The sequence below is a fragment of the Coffea arabica genome, chromosome 3e, assembly GCF_036785885.1.
Source record: "Coffea arabica cultivar ET-39 chromosome 3e, Coffea Arabica ET-39 HiFi, whole genome shotgun sequence".
In the NCBI taxonomy this organism is placed as follows: domain Eukaryota; kingdom Viridiplantae; phylum Streptophyta; class Magnoliopsida; order Gentianales; family Rubiaceae; genus Coffea; species Coffea arabica.
In genome coordinates, this window is record NC_092315.1 from 39,986,377 (window position 1) to 40,006,375 (window position 19,999).

Sequence of the window (19,999 nt, forward strand, 5' to 3'; positions counted from 1 at the left end):
GATATACTCAAATATATATTTTGTATCTAAATCTACTAATGGACATATCACACATGACTTGCTCAAAGATGTTAGGGACTTCTAACTGCTGGACAATGAACTGGAAAATTTTGTTAATTCTCGACAAACATTTGCTTTTTTTAGCTTTTACTTCATCTCTAAATTGCTGGTGATTAGTTTCTTGATGATGTTACGTCTCAGTTTGTTAAATTCGCATCGCTCAACTTGGCACTTCATATTTTCCAGTCTTCTATAGGACCTACTAATTTGCATCATCAGAGCAAACTAATCTAAGTTAGAAGCCTCTTCTCCATTAAACCTTGGAATGGTCACATTCTCTTTACTAGATCTGTATCCATCATAACAATCATCATCGTTTAACTGCTGCAATTCACTACTCAAGCAATGCAGAAGCTTGATTGGCTGCATTTTTTTTAGGCAGTAAGCTCCACAATAGACGCTGTTCTGAGTAACAAAGCCTGCAGCTTAAGAACACTTGTTCATTTTGTTTCGAAGAGCCGATTCAAGTAAAAGACGACAATTTCCCCAAAGATTTTAATGGCCATTACACGACATCAGATATGACTACTTTGTATGCAACTTGGGAATTTTTTCTTTCTCAAAGAAATTATACACAAATTTAACTTTTTTGAAACATGAATAACAATTGTCAAACTGCTGAATTATAATCATCCACCCACAAAATTATCACTAAATTGTAACACAAATTCATGGAAAGCAATCACTATTAAGCTTTCAAAGTCTAAAACATGAAGATGAGCCATCCAAAATTAAACATTTGATATCCTCAATTCATCCAAGCCACTCTTCCCACAAATTCTTCAATTTTAAACAAAAATTTGAATTTTTTTTAAAAAATATTACCTCTGTTAGAAGTTAAAGGATCATTCTACAATCTTCACTTGCTACTGAGCCTTGATTCTCCAAGATTCCACCATACAACGAAGAACGAAGAAGGGATAGTTTTCATGTGGCGAACGACGACGTTGAGAGCGATCTCCTCCTTTAAGATATCTAACAACCCCGCCCCGACCAACCCCCACCCCCCGGGTCCCAACAAAAAAAAAAAGGCAAACAAATTCGTTGGTTTCTGATGTCATTATAGAATTAGAAAACAAAACGTCAGGAAAAAATCTTGGTAACCAATCACTACCTAGATAAATAGTGTCAAAAATTTGTTCTACTATTAGACCCGATTCTGAGAGTGATGAAGGGACCTACTTGGCTTTCAAGTTTTGAAGGATAGATTCTAATTTCGAAAAGGGCTTGTCGAGCCATAAGAAGTTGTCAATGATTGGGATAGTGGAGGGTCCCGGAGAGAGCTTCACTTTGGTATTGTTAGACGATGAGAAGGAATAGGAGGAGAGCATATGGAAGAGGGATTTAAGGATTGCAGAGATGTAGAGGGAGATGATGATTATGAACGAATAATTCTCCATTGTTTTTCCGCAACTAGTACCAGTTCAAGGTTTAAAATTAGAATTGAGGCATCTTTCTAGTAGTCTATTTTTTCAGTCTCGTAGTTGAGTGGAGGGGTGTGGAGACATGATCCTCTCACGTGTAGAGGCTTTTTCTCCCTCTTGGGAGGAGAGCTTCCTTCCCCTTGGTGGGAACTTCAATCTTTTGAAAATTTCAAACAACCAATGAACAAAACTCAAAAGTTTGAGCCTAAGCTAACTTCCAGATCCTAACATGTGTGCGAGTCTGGCTCTCAACACCAAGAATTCAACAAACAATTGGATGAGTCACCATTAAGAAGCAGCATTTAAGGAAGCCTGATAGTGAAGCTGGTCGGTGGGTGAGAGGTATTAAGGAGAGGAGAAAAAAAAGGCAAAAGGAAAAAAGACAAAAGTACATCGGCAGGCGCAATTCCTAAGCAGTTGGTGGGAAACTCCAATAACTCTATAAAAGGTAAGAAGTCTGGTTCAGGTAGTATAACTGTCTTTGCTCTTGTTTAGTTGTTTTTGTTTTTCTGTGCTTGGAATGTCAGTTTGGTGAGTTCACCTGGATTTGGCTACCTGCTCTTTTACCTCCATAAAGCTAGGGGATTAGCGTTTTTGTAGTGGTAAGTGTTTAGGATACCATCTATCTTTCTCTAGTAGCGCGATGGAAAAGGAGTTGGTAGAGGTGTTATAGAAATTTGCTCTCTCAGAGAAGGAAGTGGGGAGTACTCTCTTAGATCTGGGGGACTTAGATAAAGGGATAACAGAATGCCAAGGTAGCATCATAGGGAAAATAAGAGAGGAGAAAATAGTTAATTTCACAGGAGTTAAAAACTTTGTTATCATGGCTTGGAGTTACCCCAAAGGTCTTAAGGTGGCAGAATTAGGACCTGATATTTTCCAGTTTACTATCCTAGATTCTAAGCATAAGGAACGGATTATAGAGGGAGGTCCGTGGATTATAGACAATCAGATATTAGTGCTTAGGAAGTGGAAGGTGGGGATTGAAGAGGATGAAGATGTTTTTAGTTTAGCTCCAGTTTGGGTGCAAGTGTGGAATCTCCCCATTCACTGCCTATCTAAGGCAGTAGGGAAGAAAGTGGGAACCATATTTGATGAGGTTAAGGATGTGTTAATTCCTCAGACTGGAGGAAAGGAAGGGAAACATATGAAACTTTTAGTTCTGGTAGATATTAAGCAGCCTTTATTGAGAGGAACCACGGTTCGGATTAATGGAATGAATAAATGGTTGTCCTTTAAATATGAGAAGTGTCCTGACTTCTGCTATAGTTGTGGTGTCATAGGGCATAGTGAAAAGAATTGCAAGTCCCCTGTGTTGGTGCAAAAGGGGCAATATTAGAATCAGGTGTTTGGGGGAAGAAGCTCCCCTCAAAAAAAGATTAGTCAAAAGATTTGGACACCTCATAAACAGGTTTGGAAGGTGAGAAATGGGGAAATGATCAGAATAGAGGAGTTAGAGAGACAGGACAAAGGAGTTGAATTGCCTCAGGACAGGAATGTTAATAGGTCAGGTGGAGGCATGGTGCAAGAGCTACAAAAACAAATAGTGGAGAAGGATGGATTACCTACTGGAGATAGGGGGAAAATAGGTAGGATAATACCAAATTGGAGTGCTGGGAAGGAGATGGAGAAGGAGATAGGGAAGCAGGAAGGTAGGGACATGAGTACAGGAATGGAAGAAGTAAGATCTGAGGAGGCTAGATACACTGATTTACCTGATAATTTAGGCAATGAGGAGGACATGGAGGGCCAAGGAGTCCTAGGAAGAGAGATGATACAAGAGAATGGGAGGATCGAAGGAGGTGAAGAAGGAGTACAAGGCAAACCCAGTGTTGGTGGGGAGCTAGTGAGTATGGAAACTGATGAGACCACCAATAAAGAAAACCAAGAAGGATTCAGGAAAGAAGGGAAGAGGTTCAGGAGAGTGCAAACTAGTCCAAGAGAGCTAAGAACTCCTCTAAAGGAGATCAATGGGACAAAGAGGAAGTTCCAACTGAGAGATGAAGATATGGAAGAGGCTGTGGATCAAGAACACATAGATAAAAGGCATAGAGGAGATCAGAAGGAGGGGATAGCTTATGAGAGGATTGGAGGGGAAGGGATCAGCCCGCACTAGTCCCCAAAAGATCAATGAGAGCTATGGTGTGGAATTGTCAAGGTGCAGAGAGCCCCGTGACAATTCCCCACCTAAAGGAGGTTAACAACCTCCTCTCCCTGAACATGATTTTCCTGAGTGAGACTAAGAACAAGGCTAAGTACATAGAGAAGGTGAAAAGGATTCTGAACTTTGATAATTGCTATGTGATAGAGGCTATGAATAAGTCTGGAGGTATGAGTTTGATGTGGAATGAGGAAACAAAAGTTAAAGATATTAAACATTCAGCCTTTACCATTGAAGTGCTGATAGAGGATGAAGAAGTGAAACAGGATTGGTGGTTGATTGGTTTTTATGCCAGTTGTGATAAACAGATGAGAAAAGGGCAATGGGAGGTTATTAGCAGGAGGAAAGCTCTGTGGGGGGAAAACTGGTTAATTATGGGGGATTTTAATGATTTATTGATATGAGACGCGGAAGCTAACGTAGGATCTTAGAGGGCACGTTGACGATTTGATAGAGTTGAACCCAAACTTGGACCACTCAAGAGCGAATTCAACGATAGAGAACGCCACAATCAAGTGTGATCGCTTGATTGATAAGTCAATAAACAACCTAGGATCAACTCTAGGATATTCAAACTAGCTTTTAAAAGCTAAAGGAATTTGCCACAATTAATGGACGAAATTCTGGAATTTTATTGAATAATATCAAAAAACTGAATGTAACATCAAACTTAAGGTTATTTATAGCCTTGACTAAAACCTAATAAAGCTTGGGAAACATTAAAGAAATTCGGCCAGCCCATTTCTTTCTTTTGGCCGAAATCTAACCTAGTAGATAACTAACTAAGTGATCAACGAGCTAAGGCCCACTAATCCAACCCTTAGCTCAGCATGAGCTAATTAATTTAGACCTGATGTGGTGTTTAAGCTTGACCATACACGTCGTCAATTGCAAGCAACATCTTGGTGGGCTTGTAAGAGTCCTCCAAGTCAATTCCCTCAATGCTTGGGCTTGGTTCCTTCATAGGGTCTACTTGTACACCATAGTTAGCTTGCTTATTCGCATCATTCCCCTCCTCTTGAGTAAGATTTGTCATCAAATCTTGGGGGAAAAGTGGTACACCATGTTGGTGCGCTTATAAGATAGTGATGTTGGCAATAAATGAATGACTACGAGCCATGTTGCATGTCATTTTGTCAACTTCATGATGCTCTCAAACAAGGATATGCGCCAAGGTAGGAAAGATCTTATGTAAGGCTTGTGAAGATTCCAGGTTGCAATCCAAAGCTCTCTAATTAGCCGTCGAGCATGGATTGTCATCTTGTCACTGAAGCTCGAAAAATCCCGAATATGGTTGTGCAAAGTAGTATAATTCGACCCCAGTTGTTGCTGATTTGGCACTACTTGCCCATCTGGAGATAGAACAATGAACCAATTGTGTTGCACTTCTGTGAAAGTATGAACCAGTGAGGCACTTCTGTGGAAGCATGAACCAGTGAGGTAAGAACAACATTCGGGTCTTGATTGACACACTTGTGTCCATCACCCAACATAAGTGGCAGCAATGAAGTAAAGGCCACCTCATACGAGTCACATGAATTTGCGCTAGTTGGAGTTGATAAAATGAGCTCATGGTGACCAGCTTTTGGATGTATGAATATGCATGGAAGATCACAACAAGCAGCTGGCACAAACATGAAATCAGGTTGCAACTCTTTAGTCAAAGCTGGAAAATTTCAGATAGCCTTACAACCTACACAAACAAAATAAGTCTCAGCTTGTTTTGAACCAGAAATTGGATATATAAGCAAAGGAACATTATTAATCAAGTGGTAAGAAGGTGTAGAATAAGAGTTAAATGCCAAAACTCCCTCTGACACATTATTCCTTCCATCAATCGATTCAACTTGAGACTGCATTGATGGCTCTTTACATTTTCCTTCAAAATCTGCATAGGGCATACAAGTGTGAGGATAGAAATGATGCTCAAAAGAAGGTAAAGATGACGAATGAACCATTGGTAACAAACAAGAATAAAAATATGGAATTCTCCTTTCATGATGAGTTCGAATTAATTCTCCATTGGTGCGGACAGATTTGAGTTAAAACTGTTCCATGAAGTGATACCCAATAGATTTATCTCCTAGAAGACAAACTCCATGGGAGCTAGTGAATTGTACAAGTGACTTTGGAATGGAACATTGAATGACTAATTTCACTTGACTTCGCTTAACCTGTACAAAAGTAGAAACATTAAACAAGGCAAAGTTAAATTTGTTAGGAAAACTATAAACACTCGCCTTCCCATGCACAATCAGCTCATTTGAGGCTTCACTCACATCCTCATATTTTTTTACCTCATTTTCTAGCTCACATTCCTTAACTTTTACCTCAAGTACAATCTCACCACCACACTCAACTTGCTCTTTTTCAAGTTTTTGTTGGAGGAGCTGTTGATATGTCTCCTACACTCTACTAACTCCTTCATCTATGGATAATGGATTTCCATGCTTTGTTGTCGAATGAACCTCTTCCATTCTCCTTGAATATGCTGATTTTGAAGAGGTAAATTGGACGTTGGGATGCAATTGTGCAGAACCCCTCCTCTTGACATCCTTATCCACTATTCGGTCAAGGCGTCTTTGAAGAGGCTCGAAAGCTTCATCCAAAATCTACTTGAATTCTTCCATCATGCCGTCTAGTCGTAGTTGAAGGTCCATTATTGGGTCATCAACTCCACTAGACATGCTTGGGTAAACCTGCAAACAAAATAAACAAACGACATCCTCTCTCACTCTCTCTCTCTCTCTCTCTCTTTTATACAATATATAGGTCACTCACTCTCATGTTTAACTCAAGTGTATCACTCTCTAATAAGCTCACCAAGCAATTCCTTGGCTTGCTAGTGGATCGGGTTGAACAAACTAGGCATCACCGCAAGATTCGTTCTTGACTATTCAACAAGTGACACAAGATAGTAGCAATGATGGAGGTGAATGAGGACCTAGACGTGACCTTAAAATCAGGTTAGTACTAACGACTCAAAAAGAAAGCAAGACAAATGACTTCACGGCTGCAATTTTGGAAATCCTAGAAAACTCTACCCGGCATCCCAAAATTCTGGAATTTGTGGAGTTTGCTGGTCCTCGGCCTTTTGGTCAGGGTTTCGGAGGGCAAGGGTGTTTTTAGGGAGCTCAAATAATGTGTAAACCAGCCCTCAATTTCCAGCCAAATCGGATCACAATTTGCTGCTCTACCGACTTGAGAAACCCAAGGAGTCAAGGCAGTTTAGGTTGGTTTTGAAAACTGTTTTGGGTGCTTTTGGGGCTGGTGTGGTTTTCTTGGCTGCCTCTAATCCCAAAAGAACTAGGATTAGTTATAGCTCAAGGTTGGGACTTGGTCCTCAATTAGGAAACTAGAACCGTGCCTCCCTTTTTTTTTCTTTTTCTTTCGTTTCTTCTTTCTCTTGTTTCTTCTTTTTTTTTGGCCCAATAGGTTCTTTCAAGAACATAATTCCAGTCCCAAGGATTTCCTTGAATTCGGATCCAACTCCAAGATTTGCCAAGACAAGATTGAAAATTGTTTCAAGTATGAAAAAAAACCCCCTTGATTATGTAATCAAGAATTACCAAATTAGATTTAGTCGATCCAAGAACTTCAAGATTTTTTATCAAGAAGCTCAAGAACTTCCCGAGTTATGTTTTGGTATCCAAGATTTGCAAGAAACAACACAAAAGTTCAAAAGAGTAAATCATAACAGGTTCGGCAGCCACACAATAAACAAATTCCAGCAACGGTTCGAAACAACAATAAGGTACGCAACACCCTTTTTGTTTATTTTTCTTGACTTTTCCTGGGTTGTTTGACATCCCCAAACGACACAAAACTCCAACCAAATTAGACCACAATCAAGACAAACTAATAGCAACAACAAGGGAAAGCAAATCTAGACAGATTACTAGACACGATCAAACCAACGCAATATGTCACAAGAATAGCAAGAACCTCGAGTTGCCGCAACGAGATTTTTGTTTTCTTTTCTGGACAAGATACGGATGACCAACAACAAGACACAATGTATGATGACAAATCTAGATAGAAACTATAGACGATTAACAACTGAGATTTGCGAGACAGATTGCACACAAAACAAGATTACTTGATGCGACAATAAGGGAACAAACCTAGTTGTCGTGAGAATTTTTTTTTTTTGTTTTTCTTGTTGGACAAACACAAAAACCCAACACCAAACACAACAACGTGGATGTAAACCACCAAGAATGAAGGCTGGAGAGTTCGGACAGCAACAAAACAACACAAGACAGATTGCAAACACGCAAGACAGATTCGGACTTGACAAGAAGGAAACCAACGACTCAAGACACAAACCCTAATACGTAGCTACGAATATGGAAGATAAAGAACAGACTCGAAGACAATAAAAAGGGTATACGTGATACCTCTAATTAGCTCTGATGACCAGATGATACGAGACGTGGAAGCTAACGTAGGATCTTAGAGGGCACGTTGACGATTTGATGGAGTTGAACCCAAACTTGGACCACTCAAGAACAAATTCAACGATAGAGGACGCTACAATCAAGTGTGATAGCTTGATTTATAAGTCAATAAACAACCTAGGATCAACTCTAGGATGTTTAAACTAGCTTTCACAAGCTAAAGGAATTTGCCACAATTAATGGACGAAATTCTGGAATTTTATTGAATAATATCGAAAAACTGAATGAAACATCAAACTTAAGGCTATTTATAGCCTTGACTAAAACCTAATAAAGCTTGGAAAACATTAAAGAAATTCGGCCAGCCTATTTCTTTCTCTTGACCGAAATCTAACCTAGTAGATAACTAACTAACTAAGTGATCAACGGGTTAAGGCCCACTAATCCAACCCTTAGCTCAGCATGAGCTAATTAATCTAGACCTGATGTGGTGTTTAGGCTTGACCATGCACGTCGTCAATTGCAAGCAACATCTTGGTGGGCTTGTAAGAGTCCTCCAAGTCAATTCCCTCAATGCTTGGGCTTGGTTCCTTCACAGGGCCTACTTGTACATCATAGTTAGCTTGTTTATTCGCACCATTTATATTCAAATGAGGAGAAGTGGGATGGCAGAACTAGAGAGGAATGCAGCTTCTATGATTTCAGACATTTCATTCAGGAGAACCAACTAGTTGATATTGGGTTCAAAGGAAACCCCTGGACCTGGTGTAATCAGTGGCAAGATGGTGAAATAAGACAAAGACTAGATAGCGAGCTTAGCAGTGGAGGATGGAGTAACATTTTTGAGCATCCTAAGTGCACTCATTTAGAAAGCTTAGCCTCTGACCATAGCATGCTGATACTGGACACAATTTCAGGGAAAAGAAAAAAAAGAAAGAAATTCTTCTTTGACAAAAGATGGATTCAGAGAGAAGGAATTGGAGAAGTGATAAAAAAGGCATGGGAGGAGGATATCAGGGGTTCTAGAATGTTTAGGGTAGTACATAAGATTAAGAGATGTAGAGTTACTTTGTTGAAGTGGAGAAATGGATTTATTGAAAACTCTAGGAAGAGGATCTCGAACTTGAAACAGCAACTGATGGAGGAGAAAAGTTCAGATATTGAAGGAAGGAAAGGAAGAGTTGCAGCTCTGAAAAATCAGTTGGTGGGAGCTTACAGAGAGGAGGAACAATATTGGAGTCAGAAAGCTAGGATAAACTGGTTACAAGAAGGAGATAAGAATACTCATTACGTCCATGCAGTGGTGAAGGGGAGAAGAAAAAGAAACAAGATAGGAAATTTGTAGAGAGAGGATAGATCTTGGATTACTGATGACAAGGAGATTGCTGAAGAGATAGCTAGATATTATAAGCAACTCTTTAAGTCAACTAGGACAGATTGTATAGAGGAGGTTCTGGATGGTATTCAAAAAACAATTACTGATCAGATTAATTTTAATCTAACTAGGCCTGTGGAGGAAAATGAGATAAAGGTAGCAGTCTTTGCCATGAATCCTAATAAGGCACCAGGACTTGATGGGATGACACCCTTCTTCTTTCAAAAATTCTGGCCTACCATTAAGGAAGAGGTGGTGAAAGCAGTCAAAGCTTTCTTTCAGTCTGGACATTTGCTCAAATCTCTGAACCATACCATTATCTCTCTCATTCCTAAGGTGGAAATACCCACTAATTTGAAACAATATAGGCCAATCAGCCTCTGCAATGTACTCTATAAAGTAATCTCCAAAATCCTAGCAAATAGATTGAAACCTGTCCTAGAACACTGCATTAGCAAAAACCAATCAGCCTTCGTTCCAAATAGACAGATTCTGGATAATATAATCATTTCCCATGAATGCCTTCATTTTCTTAAAAACAAGAGACAAGGTAAGGATGGTTATACTGCAATCAAACTGGACATGTCTAAAACTTATGATAGAGTTGAATAGGATTATCTGAAAGCTGTGATGGAAAAAATGGGGTTTAATCAGGTATGGGTAGATTGGATAATGGAGCGCATTAGTTCTGTCTCCTACTCCTTCAATATAAATGGAGAGACCAAGGAATATGTGATTCCTTCTAGAGGCATCAGGCAAGGTGACCCTCTATCACCTTAGCTGTTCTTATTGTGTTCTAAAGGCCTCTCTAATTTACTAAGGAATGCAGCAAGACAGGGATTACTAAGTGGATTAAGGATCAGCAAACATGGACCAACAATAACACACTTATTCTTTGCTGATGACACATTGATTTTCTGTAAAGCTGTAGGGGTAGAAGCAAGGGAATTAAAAGAAATTCTGAATCACTATGAAAGAGGGTCTAGACAGGTGATTAATTTGGACAAATCCTCTATCTGCTTTAGTAAGAACACCAAGGAAAGGGACACGGAGGAAACTTGGGAGCCACTACCAGGTGTAAGGACAGTGAACCAAGGCAAATATCTAGGCCTTCCAATGGTGATCACAAGAACAAAATGACAAGTATTTGCCTACATAAAAGACAGCATTAAGGCCAGACTTAACAGTTGGAAGAATAAGTTCCTAAGTGCAGCAGGGGGAAGGAGGTGATGTTAAAAGCAGTGACTATGGCCATGCCAAATTATGCTATGTCTTGCTTTAAGTTACCTGTTACTCTATGCAAGGAAATCTCAGGGACAATGGTCAAATACTGGTGGGGTGAATCAGAAGGGAGGAGCAAAATACGTTGGTGTTCATGGGACAAAATGATAAAGGCAAAACTGGAGAGAGGATTGGAATTCAGGAACTTAGTATATTTCAACAAGGCATTGTTGGGAAAGCAGATTTGGAGGATGATCAGATACCCAAACCTTTTGGTTAGCAGAATACTAAAGGCTAATTACTATCCCGATTCCATTTTGAATTGTGAGATCTCCAAAAACTCATCCTGGTTCTAGCAAAGTATTATATTAGCAAGAGAGGCAGTTAGGGGGGCATTCTGAAGAGAGTTGGATCAGGGAAGAGTATAAGAATTTGGAAAGATCAATGGATTCCAAACAATCTCAATGGAAGGCCAACTACAAGGATGCCAGACAGTGGGGAGAAGCAAAAAGTGGAAGATCTGATTTCAAATTTCAGATGGAATAGGAATGAGATTTGCAGGAGGTTCAATAGGGAGGATGCTGAGAACATTATGAGGATACCTATTAGTCTGTCAAGGTCTGGGGACATGCACTTTTGGATACATAGCAAACATGGGGAGTACTCAGTTAAATCCTATTATCAGGTTCTGCTTAAGGAAGAGATGAGTAAGGGAAGTGAAGCAAAAGGAGATTTGGGATCGAGTTATGATGACTCCAATACACAAATTTGGAAAACTCTCTGGGGACTGAACATTAAGTATAAGATCAAGCTATTCATATGCAGGTGCATTACTAACACCTTAATAGCTAGGAAAACAATTTTTAGGAGAACAAAACAAGGATCACCTTTTTGCTCAAGGTGTGGAGATAATATGGAAACTGTGGAACACATTCTATTCCACTGCCAACAGGCTCAAAATGTATGGAAGTTCGCACCAGTTCAATGGGATGGAATCCAGAATCAAACAGGTTGCTTCAAGAAATGGTGGGCAGTATTAGTTCAAGCCACAAGTAGGAATGAAGGAAGGCAGCATAGTGCTTTGACTGCTAACATACTTTGGCAGGTATGGAAAGACAGGAATGAAATGGAGTTTGAAGGGAAGGAAAGAGATGGTCTGAAGATTGTACAAAAAGCCAGTACAGAATGGATGGAGTATGAGGAAGTTGGGAAAGGAAAGGATGAAAAAAGTACATCAGAAACAGATGAAGCAAATGAAAAAGCAAGGGAAGGAGGAAGGGAGGAGGGAGAGCTGATGGAACTCCAGATTGCAACCAAGAAAGCAGCAGTGGGCCATAAATTAGGAATTGGCATCGTTGCCAAGCAGTCTGGAGGGAGGATCAGAGCTGAATGGATTTTAGTGGATAGAAGCTCGCATAGGGATATTCAAGATGAAGCCGTAGTAGTAAGGTTGGCACTAATGAAGGCAAGACAAAAAAGTTGGCAAAGAATCAAAGTCATTAATGCTAACAAGCAACTTATTGCCTTGCTAAAAATTGGGAAAGGTGACAATCCAAACACTGCTACGTTGATTGAAGATATACATGCTTTAGCTAATCTATTTCAAATGTGCTCTTTTGAAGTTAGGAATGTTAGTAATATCTCTATATGTAATCAAATTAGCCATTATGCTCTAAGCATACTCATGGATGAGGAGAAATTTTTTGGCTCTCCTTAAGTGTCATGGTACACTTTGTAAAGTTGCTTGACTTGTTGCTCAAATATTGTACAGGTCAAGTATTTATAAAATATCATCTATCGTTTTCGGGAAAAAAATAGTTAAGTGGAGGACAAGACAAATGGAAACATACACCAACAGGAAATTGTAGCTTCCAGTCTAATGACTATACTCAATTCTCCTGCCTCGAGAACATAATTATGCCTAGAGAACATGGCAGTAAGTGGACTCGAGTTTCCCAACAGCTATAACATGACCAACATAACAATGCAACAAGCTCAAAACAGAATTTCACCTGCTAAAACTACCATACCTCAGTCCTCATATTTACTTCTATGATGAGTTTGGCCCCCTTTTCTTTCCAAAGCCAACAATGGCAGTGATTGAGCAGCAGTTGTATTGCATACGCTTGTAGACACGGCCACGGGGCTTCTTCTTATCTTGCTTTGCGACCTAAGGAGTTTGCCATCTCACCTTATCTACACAAGCTAATGAACTGCAAACCTTACCGATGATTAGCTATGGAGTTTAAACTGCTGAGAAATCTACATGGAGTGGGTGAGACTACAAAGAGTGAAAAGAGAAAGGACTGTTTCGTTACTTCTTAGAATAGATGAATTGGTCTCCAGTTTGTTCCGCCTTCCCGACCGGCGAATCATTAAGATTCATTTTAATAAAATATTTTGGATTCACAGTTTCTATCGTTCCCATCACTTCTTACTTTAATATTTAGGTCCAAATTTTACAACAGAGCTTAGTAATGAAATTTGTTCTTGAGTCAATTTTCTCAGTCTTTATTGTCTCGAACCTCTTTATTTTTTTGTTTTGTTCTATAATGTTCTACTATAAAATATTCTATAAGAAGAGTCATTTAATTATGGATGAATCAGTATTGATGCTTTATTACACTGCCTTTTATGAGATCACTCATAGACCTTACATATTGGAATTCTATATCATAGATATTTTTTCTCTTTCTCTCATCCTTCCATTTATCCACAGTTTTCTTCTCTATTTTGCTTTCCAACTTAAAATCATATTTATTTTTCCAAGAACATAAAATAAATTTCAATTGCTGCAAGGATGTGATATATCGGTCACATCTTGACTGGTTCTTTAGCTTTAGATCGAGATAATGCGAAATGATGGGTTAGTTATTGGGCGGCCAATTTTTTGAATTCTAACCCTAAAAAAATCAACGAGTCACACACTAAGAATAGCAATTTTCTCAAATGATTAATCGAATAAATGTTTGGGAGTAAAGTTAGAATTAGCGTATGCCTTAGAGGAATAAATTATAATTTAACCTTATCTACAATTAGGCATGCGCATATATCAAAATCATGTATTTTTAAAATGACCGGAGTAAAACTTTGAAGTTATGTTTTCCATATATTAAAAAAATTTGGTCTTGTTCTCAACTAATATTGGAAGCATGATTTTAGCTTGTGATTCTTAAAATGCTATATTATTGTGTATTGCAACTACTTTTTCTATTCTGATTTTAGATTTTTAAGTTAAAAAAGATAAAAAATAAAAATCTAGGATTTTTCCTAGTTTTGAGTTCTAATTGTGGATTATTCTTTTATGCTGACAAATGCCCTCAAGTTTTTAAGATAATTATTAACAAATCTAAAGGCACCCTATTTTTCTATTTCAATTTGTTATATATATATATATATATATATGTCTCTTTTCCTCTTTTTTTTTTTTTTGTTTTGCTCTCACTCCATCTTGAGGCATGTTTAGTTTATGTTCCTTTCCATCTATGTCCTTGGGTGAAGAATTTAAGTACATCAAGAAACAATTTAATTAGAATAAAATTTCATTATGCGCCACATAAGGCAATCTAGTCATTAGATGGTCAAAATTAGAAGCAGTATTGAACTAGAAGTATTATAGATACACTAAATAGACTTTCAAGTTACTTTAAATACCTAAAACTTCTTTGATTTTTTTTAAAATTTTTTCTTTTTTTGTTGTAAGTGAAATGTTTTGAATTCAAAATCTCTTACTGAGAGTCCTTCATAACTTACCATCCAACTCAATTCTTCCCCAATTTCAGTGACTCCTTATTAATCTTGAGAGAAACAACTTATCAATAACCATTTTGTAGAGAATCATGGTATGCTGAATGCATGTACTCCTAGATAAGACTACTACAAACGGTAAACAGTCACCAACACAGTAAAAAGAAATTACCTTTTTCTTGAATTTATAAAAAAAATTAAATTGTGTAAGAAACAAGTAACTTTTTTTTTTTTGTCGATACGATAGCTTCTTACACTATGGGAGGAGGGGGAGGACCTGAAGAGGTCCAAGGGTAATACGAAGGGGACTGAACCACCACCGAACGGGTCCAAGGGTAACACGAAGGGGACTGAACCACCACCGAACGAGACGGGGGTACTATGCACCCACCTGGATTTTTTTAAGCAAGGCCACATTTAAATGTGGCATATTGGTGGGAGGTAAGGTTTGAACATTGCCTCCTACCTCACCAAATTTTAATGCATTGGTAGTGCCCACCAACCTAAAGAATGGTGGTTTTAGCAACAAGTAACAATCTAGAAAAATAGGTAACTATTAAATATTTATCAATCTATACATTTTTATTTGCATTAGATACCCTACAAGTCTTGTCTGTTAGGATTGTAAGATTTTTGAGTTTTTGTAGAAAATATACTGTAACAGATATATATAAGATAAATAAGTGATTGAAAAATGTATTAAGAGAATTTTTCTATGAAAAATCGCAATCTAAACACAAGATCAAAGAAAATGCGAAACTCATTTCTATAAAATAATTTTTGATAGTAATCATAATTTTTACTCCTCCGTCCCATTATTAATGTTATATTTTTACTTTTTTATTGTCTCAAAATAAAAGTCTTATTATAAAAGTCAAATAACTTTCAATACTACTTTTCCTTTATACCCTTAGCAATAATAACAAAAATTTATAATTAATAATAAATAATTACATATGACCCACCATAATACATGCACACTTTCACAAGTCATGTGACCTTTTGTTTTTAGCTGGCCATTTTCGTGTGTCAAACAATGGCAAAGATTGGAAGAATGTGAAAAATACGGCCCACCATTTGACTGTGCATCATAAATGCTACTCCGGAAAAACGCCCCAATTTTTTGGGTGGAGGGGTACCATTTATACAAACATATGCGGTCTTTAATCACTAGTAACTTACTCGACGGATGTGGCTTAAATTTAGCACCTACCAACTTTGACCGCTAGACTGTACATTTAACAAGCTAATCCGGAGACTTTCATTATATACTGGTCCAGATGTTGTCATGCAACTGATTTGTCATCGTCAGTATAAAATCATATCGAGGAATCGTACTAATCCGAAGACTTTCATTGTGAACTTGTCCAGATGTTGTCCTTTTTGACGAGGGGAAACGTTTAAATGCCGTGCTGGTTAGGCGATTAGGTGCAAGAAATCCAAATTGTGGTTTCCATTCATAGGACCACAATAAGTTTCAGATTCATATGTTTTGCCTCTTTTGTATTTATATCAGGAAATTAGTCATGTTTCGAAAGTCATTTTCTTCCAAAAAATTTTTAAATTTTTTATAAATATATTTTTTAATCACATTTTTACCTTACATATATCAAATTATTATAATACATTTTTCTATAAAAATTTTAGAAAAAAAAAAAGGATCCAAACATGTTGTCATGATTGTGATACTTTTCTGAAATTGCATCTTAGCTAATTTTGAAATATGAAAGAAGAATTAAATGAACTTAGAGATTTCTAGCAAGTGAAGAAGCCTGAGTAGATGGAGGGAGAGGTTAATGAAATTTCAAACAATTTGAAGATAATAAATGGACTTGTACTACATTGGACAGACGTGTGACTACTGGAGTAATGAAGAGTTTGGTGACTAATAATTAATTTCAAGGGTTGGGTGTCTTTGCTTAGTGGGATGATTTCCAGAATAGTTTAGTGCAACAATTTCAATTTTCTCTCAGGAAAGATGCTAATGAATAGGTGCTATTAATGAATCATTTTTACAAGGCATATAGAAACTAGAATATACATGATACAGAAAAAGAGGAAAGAAGAAACTCGCTTACAATATATTAAAACATTGCATATTTGAGATGCCACAGTAATGAAGAATACAAGGGGTTCTGGTGGGTAGAAAGATAATATGAAAACAGAACAGATGCGTCAGGAAATGTACTCAACAGAATAATCACAGCAATAGAAGCTCTTTTTTTTTTTTTTTTCCTAAATTTACAAAATTAGAAAGATATGCATCTTAATTACCGACCACCAGAGAGAAAGGAGTCTGCTACAGAAGGTGTGTAACATCTGTCTGTGGAAGTTGCAAATGACGATTTAATATCTTCGAAGTCAGGATGGGTGAAGCCAAGGCCAACAGCAGAAACGCCCATGGCTAGTGATGATAAATCTGGCAAGGCAACTGATCCCTCCAAGTACAACAGAACTTGCCTCATACTTGGCCTAATCTTTGGTTCTGAATGAGAGCATAGCAAGCCCAGTTTCAACACCAATTCTGCTTCCTCTTTCACATATTCATTACCCAAATTATGATCAACTGCCTGGAGTATACAACCTGCTTTCCAGCACGAAAATACCCAGTCAACCAAAACGATACTCTCTGCTGGTTCTGCTCGAGGTTCTATTGGCCTTCTTCCGCAGGCAACCTCTAGCAAAAAGGCCCCATAAGCATATACATCAGTGCTCGTTGTGGCCATCCCAGTCCTATTATGCTCAGGGGCAAGGTAGCCAAGAGATCCTGCTACATGGGTGCTTTGAGGGAGAGTTCCATGATCATATAGCCTTGCTAGGCCGAAATCACCTAATCTTCCATTCAGTTCATCATCTAACAATACATTACTGGCTTTTACATCTCGGTGGATCACTACTTGCTCCCATTCTTCGTGTAGATAAAGTAATCCTGACGCTACACCTTTGATGACTCGAAATCTTTGGCTCCAGTTGAGGGCGCAGTTTGGTTGGTTGTACAGAAACTTGTCTAGACTACCATTGGACATGAACTCGTATACCAAAAGCAACTCTCCTTTACGCCTACAATAACCCAAGAGTGGCACTAAATTTCTATGGCGTAAGCGCCCAATACTGACGATTTCTGCAATAAATGCTCTCATTCCCTGTCTTGCTCGATGAGAGACCTTCTTGACAGCAACCTCAACCCTGTTTGTCGGCAACACGCCTTTGTAGACCTGGCCAAATCCGCCTTCCCCTAACAGCTGTTTTTGTGTAAACCCCTTGGTGGCAATGTATAAATCTTTGTACTTGAACCTGTGAGGCCCATAGGCAAGTTCCCATTCTTCCAGCACTTCTGCAAACTTCCACTTCCTCCTTAAATAATAAACTACCCCAAAAGCTACAATCGACAGCAAAAGTATGGAAAGCAGGGGCAATCCCACGGTGAAAATTTTAGAAACTTCCTTAGGTCCCAACCGAGGAAGCTTGGGGAGCCGAGAGAGATCAAGCGCTTGCGCATCACCATTCATCTTGAAGCTCCATCCCAGTACAGTAAAAGCTATCCCCTTGTCGATTGGACTAGTGGCTGCAGAAAAGCCAACATACATGGTTTGCCGTAAAATTGGCGAAAGATCATATCTCAGAGACAAAAGAGGAGTATGTGGTTTAGCAGCCGCTATTGGAGCTAATGTAACGTCGATTCTCCTATCCACCCCATCGTATTCCACCCAAAGTTGCATCGGTTGACCGCTGGCAAGAGTTAAGTTATCAAATAAACTCTTGTTATTAGCCCGGTAACTTGCTGGCTGCGATACCTTAGACCTCATAGAGTTAATGTCAATACCAACATGGTTGTCATTGATATCGTCAAAATCTGGGTTTTGGATAGTGTCAAGCTCCACTGCAAAAACGTGATTTGTACTGTTTCCATCTGTGCTTGTGTCGAAGAGGCCGAGGAAACGTGTGGAAGCCCCTTCTGCAAGGCCTCTTGTTGGCGCAATCACAAAAGCCATTCCCTCACCTGGCATGCCTGGGAGCCCAGCTACCATAGCAAACACAAATTGGGTGGAAAAGGAGAAAGCTGAACTATTAGATGTGCTCTTGAATTTGATGGGATTAGGATAGAAGCCATGCCCCGTCTGTAAGCTGGTGGTGTTGGTTATCCGTAGGAGGCCATTGCTGGTGATTTTGGCTACTCCATCCAGACTAAGATTTGATGATTGAAATCCTTCATAGATGAACCCAACATCGTCAGAAGCTGATGCACCAGCAGCGGTGTGAACTAGAAAATAGGCTAAGATTACTGTTAGAAGTCTGAATGACATGACTATCCAACTGCCAAATCCTTGTTAATTTGGTAGCCCATATCTTACTGTCTACCGTTGTATATACTGGATTGTCTGATGTGAAATACTTTCAATGGGTCCAGATACATGACAATTTGATTTTACTTTTCAAATTTAACCTTTTGACAATGATGCAATGCTTTTGAGCAACATCACCTTTTTAAATTGACCGTCACTTCAAAATGAGTAACATCATGCTAACGTGTGGTTAGAATTGTCCATAACTCATTTAGAATTGTCCATAACTCCAAAATGAGTTATGGACTGTAATACACTAGCATTTTCCTTTGGTTAAATAGTTAAAAAACTCTGTTTCAAAAAAAAAAAGGTGAAAAACTCCAAATCACATATTGCCTTCAAATCCCCTTCTTCTACCTCCTCCCAGCACCCCAGTACCCTTCCAACCATCCCCCTGTCTGTCAGAATTCCTCCAATAAAATGTCTTCCTTTGTCAGAGAAGGAATTTGCAAAGTCCAATTACCAAAGTCTTGTTAGAATCATAAGCGAATTATTATAAATAAAAAAAAGGAACATTAGTCACTATAAAATGAACAACAACCAGATGACAATGGAGGCAACTAAAAAAACATGATGGGAAGGTATGGGTAAATGGGGTTTAGGCGGCAGTGGCAATGGTAGGTTTATCTCCTTTTAGAAACGAGTTTCAGAGTTTGAGGGGTGAAGATAGAAAGTTGACTGTTGAAACAGTGATCGACGGAAGGCAAGATCAGCTCAGGAATGTGGAATTTTCCGGTGAATTAGTGGCAATGATCCCTTTGTGGAGGTAGTAATTTCAAGTAACGGTAATAATGGGATTGAGATTTGGATAATTAAAGTCGATGGTCTCCTTACAATTTATATATGTAACCGGTCAAAGTGCTAGCAAGTTCCATTGCCTTGCCAACCTGTGGACCATAATTGTCCGCAACTTATCTCAAGTTACGGCATCTAATCATCGCATTTCCGTTAACCACAGATTAGAGGGCTGATTTGCATCTGTTGTCTAATCACTGCTCTTTCCAAGTAGGGGTGGGTAAAATTATCCGCTAATCCGAAAATCCATCATACTCGAGCCGATCCGATCTGAAAATTAGGATATCTATTTTTTATTATTTGATCGGGTCAAAAGAAAGGCCGGGTACTCGCTAAGATGCAGGGCGGGTTAGAGTCACATAATTAAAAATTCGCCAGTACCCGATCCGCCCCGCACACACATATATATATATTTTTTATTTTATTTTTATTTTTATACACACACTATGAAATAATAATTTAGAACTAAATAA

General features: G+C 38.5%; 3 protein-coding genes and 1 pseudogene across 3 annotated transcripts; 2 read left to right on the plus strand and 2 right to left on the minus strand.

Annotated features, from left to right (window-relative positions):
- The first annotated feature begins 2,307 nt into the window (after positions 1-2,307).
- On the plus strand, positions 2,308-2,823 carry LOC140038497 (uncharacterized). The gene has a single exon (XM_072083872.1). It carries the CDS (start codon positions 2,308-2,310, stop codon positions 2,821-2,823), a length of 516 nt encoding a protein of 171 aa, XP_071939973.1.
- Positions 2,824-3,623: 800 nt separating this feature from the next.
- LOC113737621 (uncharacterized) lies at positions 3,624-10,997 on the plus strand. Its single transcript, XM_027264821.2, has 6 exons — positions 3,624-3,974; positions 8,764-9,305; positions 9,552-9,819; positions 10,075-10,180; positions 10,352-10,539; positions 10,725-10,997. Exons 1-6 carry the CDS (start codon positions 3,624-3,626, stop codon positions 10,995-10,997), a joined length of 1,728 nt encoding a protein of 575 aa, XP_027120622.2.
- A 1,694-nt stretch (positions 10,998-12,691) lies between these two features.
- Positions 12,692-13,069, minus strand: LOC113737622 (small ribosomal subunit protein eS30z/eS30y/eS30x-like; annotated as a pseudogene).
- A 3,376-nt stretch (positions 13,070-16,445) lies between these two features.
- On the minus strand, positions 16,446-18,725 carry LOC113736826 (L-type lectin-domain containing receptor kinase IV.1-like). The gene has a single exon (XM_027263994.2). The coding sequence runs from the start codon at positions 18,690-18,692 to the stop codon at positions 16,659-16,661; it is 2,034 nt and encodes a 677-aa protein (XP_027119795.1). The 5' UTR covers positions 18,693-18,725; the 3' UTR covers positions 16,446-16,658.
- Positions 18,726-19,999: the final 1,274 nt, after the last annotated feature.